At 39.4% G+C, this 6,205-nt stretch overlaps 1 protein-coding gene across 1 annotated transcript; it reads right to left on the bottom strand.

The window, feature by feature from the left end:
- Window positions 1–2,350: 2,350 nt before the first annotated feature.
- Window positions 2,351–3,199, bottom strand: LOC120515171 (odorant receptor 131-2-like). Its single transcript, XM_039735921.1, has one exon. It carries the CDS (start codon window positions 3,197–3,199, stop codon window positions 2,351–2,353), a length of 849 nt encoding a protein of 282 aa, XP_039591855.1.
- Between the last annotated feature and the right edge of the window lie 3,006 nt (window positions 3,200–6,205).

The raw sequence follows: 6,205 nt of genomic DNA on the forward strand, positions 1-6,205 counted from the left end.
GCAAATCTGTGGATGGAAACGCCTTGTTGATGAGAGAGGTCAAAGAGTAATGGCCAGACTGGTTTATTCTGACAGAAAGGCTACAGTAACACAGATAGCCACTCTGTATGGCTGTGGCAAGCATCACAGTATGCACATTGAACTTTGAGCCATATGGGCTGCAACAGCTAGAGACCAAATCAGGTTACACACTCAAGAGCTAAGAACAGAAGAACAGAAATCATTTACAAAATCAGTGTCTCTTCATAAGCGAGTTCTACTGTCCATCAGAGTTGACTTACAGCTCTTTGTTCTTACTTGAATCCATTTTGTGCCATCTGGCTCGGGAAGTCAGCAAAGGGGCCTCTACAAAGATGTTAGTTCAACTCTGATTTACACCTTTGTTATCAGTTGAAGTCCAGGCAGATCCCGGTACAAGCTGGAGTACAGACACTTAGTATGAATGCAAGTGGGGGAAAGCACATCCCTGTTAAATCTCATGCTGTAACAGGCCTGGCATTCTGCTAATGCTTAGCAGAATGGGCGATGCCCACTTTTTCCTACACCATACACTTTCAAAAGTCTATAAATTGTATTTCAGGATTATAAAGACTGGACCCTAACATAACATAATCAGACACAAGACAGGAACCAACCTTGGAAGAAACCCCAGTGTCTCAAACGGTGTCTCCCCAGGGCATAATAATTAACACACACCTATTCAAACGAGGGTAATTTAGAGTCACAAATTCATCTGATGTGTATTCATTATGGATGCAGGAAGAAACCATAGTAACCCTGGAAAACCTCAGGAGATACAGAGAGAACACACAAAGATAAGAACAAAGACCAGGTTTCAAAACGAGGTCTTCAGGAGCTGAGAGGCAGCACTGCAATACTTTGTCTTCACCAGGATTATTTGGAGTTTATTGCAGTATTTGTAACTTTTTTTTTCTTATTATTCATCAATCCAATTAAGTGTGTTTTCTTGGAATTTCACAGTGTGGTTCAGTGATGTAAGCAGGCAGCCAGGTGAGAGGTGCTGCAATAAGAATGAATGAAGTGTTGCCTTTCTTTGTTATCTTTGCTTATTACCTTATTCACCACCACCATAATTGGTGCCTTCAGCATTCATTTAAAACATCTTGTTAACAGTAGGGGGCACCAATGAGCATCCAATCCCCAGACATATATAACCTGTTTGCAAATGTAAGGATTTTTAATGCAGACAGCTCAATACAATTAAACTTACAGCCTTTTAAGTTCTGTCTCCTTCTCTTCACCAAGAGCGTAGCCCACTGGCTCCCGACTCTGACTTCCCCAAATGAAGCAGCAGGCTTTCTTTTAAGCCTGACCCGCAAATTGCTTCCAGTCTCATTCCACTCATTCGGAGTTGTAAGGAAACAAGGGCAATCCTCCCCCGATAGTGCCCACTGGAGGACCCCAATGACCCAGACAGGGTTGCATTTCCAGACTCCATTTCCCATGCAGGTGTCCTAATTGAGTTTAGCCCTAAGGAACACTGCCTGGCATGTGGGCGAATGACCTGCTCCTGGTAAGTCCATTTTCCCAGTCCTTCCATTATGGCCTCCTGACCGGGAATGAAACCTACCTTTATCCTGGCCAGGATGCCTGTTCTTCCTCCAGGGCAGCCACACTCTAATCATCTGATTAACTGAATATTTAAGGTTTACTTATGTATTCAGCTTTAGTGAAATTCCAGGCAAACAAAGTAGTCAAGCATAAAAATGAGGCTCTTGAAGCAGTTCAGAGGTTTCTTTATTTTAAAAGCTGTATATGCAGATTTAACCCATCCATCCATTTATGCAGGTCAGAACAAACTCTGCACACATTACAAGCCCACCGCCAGACATGCAGATTCATAACAAAATGAAAGTAAGACAACGTTGGTATTACCATTTGATTTGTAGCAGTCTTTTTATATCATGGACATTTAATGATTAATACAAACAAAAGAAACTAGGGAAATGTTTCTAAAATAATGATACATTGTTTTACATGTAATGATTAATTAAATGTACTGGCTGTGCTCTTCAGAAAAGACACTGAAAATGCAAATTGACATTGACAAAAAATACAAGTAATAAGATGAGACAAGGACAATAAAATATGATGTAAGTTTTTGAAGAAAATTTTTGTCTTCAGTTTTCATGCAGCTGGTCACCTAAATGTGTCTTCATAGAAGGTTAGGATCACAATGAAGGCTTCTTACAGATTTCTGACACACACAAGGACCAACATGACTGACATCCAAGTGTAACTGTCCATACAATTCTTAGAAGGTTGCATTTCTATTATTTGAATATTTCCTTTACCATACAAACAAAATTATTTCCTAAAAACCCACAGATTACTTTTGCATGTCCTTATCTGAATGGAATGTCTTACAGAAGCACTTCAAATGTCCTTTAATGTGATTTCGGAAATTTCCATCTCTTAGTCCATAAATAAGTGGACTCAAAACCCGTGGAAAAATGTATACAAAGACATACCTAATGTACAGAACATCCATCTGGTACTCCATGGAAAATTCTACAAAGAATACCTCCGTTAAGGGAGCAAGAAATGTAAGCATACTTAACATTAATTGAACTGCATGAAGAAGCACAGTGTTGTACGCCTTTTTGGCAGATGATTTATCAGAGATGCTGGCCGACCGGGCAGCAATGAAAATCCCAGTATATGTGAAAATGATAATAAGCCAAACGAGTGAGAAATAGATGATGTTCATGCAGTGTCTCTTAATGGACTGGAATGGTGCCCTGCTGAAGCTGTCTCCTTTACAGATTATTCTGGTGTTGAAAAAGCTCAGCGACTCAACGAAGAAGACAATGATGAGGTCCGACACTGCAGGAAGGAGGCTTATCACCCACGTCACAGCAAGAGCACAGGACGTTCTGGGAATGGTGCAGAGTTCTGCATGTCGGAGTGGTTGGCAAATTGCAACATAGCGCTCAAGGGCCATCAGTCCTAAATTCAAGGGGGTGTTGAAGGTGCTAGAAACAGACAGGATCAAGAGAAAGTAGCACACTGGCACAGGTGTGTAGGGCATTACCTGAAAATAAATATGCATGATAAGTGAGACACTCAGCTCAAACACATCATTGAACACCATGTGGATATAGAGGGCATAACGAGAGCTGTCATGGAACAGAGGCTGCTTGAGAAACGTAAAAATCAGCAAGCCATTGATGTGCATGGTTACAATATATAAAAATGTTACAATGGAGATCTTTATAATGGATTTAGTTTTCTGTGAGAAAAGTACTGCTGAAGGAAATTCTTCTCTACTCAGTGTTGCTGGGAGTGCATTTTCAGTGGAGTTCATAGTGAAGATTGTAGCTCTGCTGCAAAAATATACAAAAAACATTACATTCGTGCAACCATTAAAATTCTATTTTAAGGTTTATTAAACTGAAGTGTGCACTGGAAAAGAAAGTTCATCCTAGGAGTCGGCAGCACTTTAAGTAAGACAGAGGCCGAGACTGGACAGGATTGTAGTTGATCATAGAGCACATTCTCGTACACACACACACACACACAGACAGAGTAAAAATGTAGCAGTGATATCCATATAACATTTAAAACAACAATAGCAACAGTGCACTTACATTCATTTTTCTATTAATTTGTGCAAAAGGATTTGAATGAGAAATACAGTAATTTGCATTAGGTTAAATAGTTTAAGTATAATGTGTGATGTAAAATAGATTTCTGAAATGCATGTATCTGAACAAATATTTTAATCAATTAACTGAATGGGAATTTAATAGGAGAGTCTGAATAAAAAGGAAGATGAATGACCTTTATAAATCTATTAAATTAGTCTCTGAAATTAGATAAATAACATTCAAGACCAGAGCAGGGAACATTATGGAGATTAGTGTTTCAAATAACTTTAAAACAGTTTTTCCAAAATTCTTGTTTATCTAGAATGTTAATGCAAAATGTACTTTACATACTAATCAATGATATGTACAACATATACCCTCTCATAATTGTTATTTTTATATGTTAAGACTTACATAACAATTTGCTTTAAATACTCACATACTAACATGTACATGCACATATTCAGTATAATCTTCTTCCAATGTATTTTAAATATTTTTAAATAATATTCATTTTGATTTCATTATGCAGGGTATTGAAAGTATCCTACCTGGCGGGCTTTGGACAAAGCTAGTTGAGGAAACATTTTATATCCAATTTGTTTGTTGTTTATTTCTTCTATTCAAAGTAATGTCATGGTAGCACAAGTCCGTTGGGAAGTCTGGCTTGGCAGACATTTGTAATTACTAATAGCAGAGGAATAAGAATAAGAACTCCCTGATGGCACAATATGGAAGGATTTTTTACACTTGCACAGTGGGGCTTGGTATACAAAAATAAATTTTTGCATTGCATGAACTACTTGGGTGTTTTTGACTTACTTGAATAATCAAATGCTGTAGAAGGGATATTTAATGGAAGACATGCCCTGATGCTTTTCAAGAGGCTAACACACATTGACTGGTGCACTACCATGTGGGCTTACCAGACAGGCTGTAATACAATGAGGAATATCATAAACAGTGCATGTTCACATGTAGTAGCTATGTTTATATAGTGATAAACATATATAGTGTATATAAACATACATATAGTACATATATACTGTACATGTATCTTGTCAAAATCTCCTTTGGTGATACAATAGGAAGTGCAAGTATAAGACACAGGAGGAGAAGTAAAGGTGTAGGAGGCACAATGAGAGTTGCCTGTAAACATGGAAAGTAAACAATTATGACCAAAGGCAAGCAGTGCACCAGAAAATGACAGAGTCTGAGAAGTAGTCTTTAAGGGAATTCGACTGAAAGAAGGATTGCTTGTCAAGAAAGGTTCAGATGCTTGAGGATATGGAGGAAAGGTGCTGAAGGTAAACGTAGGGCAAGACATAGTAAATACTTTTTAAATTATTCTGTTACCTGTCTTCAACAGCTATGATAGTATACATACAGAATATCTGTATGTGTATATATATATATATATATATATATATACAGTGCATCCGGAAAGTATTCACAGCACATCACTTTTTCCACATTTTGTTATGTTACAGCCTTATTCCAAAATGGATTAAATTCATTTTTTCCTCAGAATTCTACACACAACACCCCATAATGACAACATGAAAAAAGTTTACTTGAGGTTTTAGCAAATTTATTAAAAACAAAAAAAAATGAGAAATCCCATTACATAAGTATTCACAGCCTTTGCTCAATACTTTGTCGATGCACCTTTGGATGCAATTACAGCCTCAAGTCTTTTTTAATATGATGCCACAAACTTGGCACACCTATCCTTGGCCAGTTTCGCCCATTCCTCTTTGCAGCACCTCTCAAGCTCCATCAGGTTGGATGGGAAGCATCGGTGCACAGCCATTTTAAGATCTCTCCAGAGATGTTCAATCAGATTCAAGTCTGGGCTCTGGCTGGGCCACTCAAGGACATTCACAGAGTTGTCCTGAAGCCACTCCTTTGATATCTTGGCTGTGTGCTTAGGGTCGTTGTCCTGCTGAAAAATGAACTGTCGCCCCAGTCTGAGGTCAAGAGCGCTCTGGAGCAGGTTTTCATCCAGGATGTCTCTGTACATTGCTATAGTCATCTTTCCCTTCATCCTGACTAGTCTCCCAGTTCCTGCTGCTGACAATCAACCACACAGCATGATGCTGCCACCACCATGCTTCACTGTAGGGATGGTATTGGCCTGGTAATGAGTGGTGCCTGGTTTCCTCTAAACGTGACGCCTGGCATTCACACCAAAGAGTTCAATCTTTGTCTCATCAGACCAGATAATTTTGTTTCTCATGGTCTGAGAGTGCTTCAAGTGCCTTTTGGCAAACTCCAGACGGGCTGCCATGTGCCTTTTACTAAGGAGTGGCTTCTATCTGGCAACTCTACCATACAGGCCTGATTGGTGGATTGCTGCAGAGATGGTCGTCCTTCTGGAAGGTTCTCCTCTCTCCACAGAGGACCTCTGGAGCTCTGACAGAGTGACCATCGGGTTCTTGGTCACCTCCCTGACTAAGGGCCTTCTTCCACAATCGCTCAGTTTAGATGGCCGGCCAGCTCTAGGAAGAGTCCTGATGGTTTCGAACTTCTTCCACTTACGAATGATGGAGGCCACTGTGCTCATTGGAAACTTCAAAGCAGCAGAAATTTTT

This window comes from Polypterus senegalus, chromosome 14 (genome assembly GCF_016835505.1).
Source record: "Polypterus senegalus isolate Bchr_013 chromosome 14, ASM1683550v1, whole genome shotgun sequence".
NCBI classification, from domain to species: domain Eukaryota; kingdom Metazoa; phylum Chordata; class Cladistia; order Polypteriformes; family Polypteridae; genus Polypterus; species Polypterus senegalus.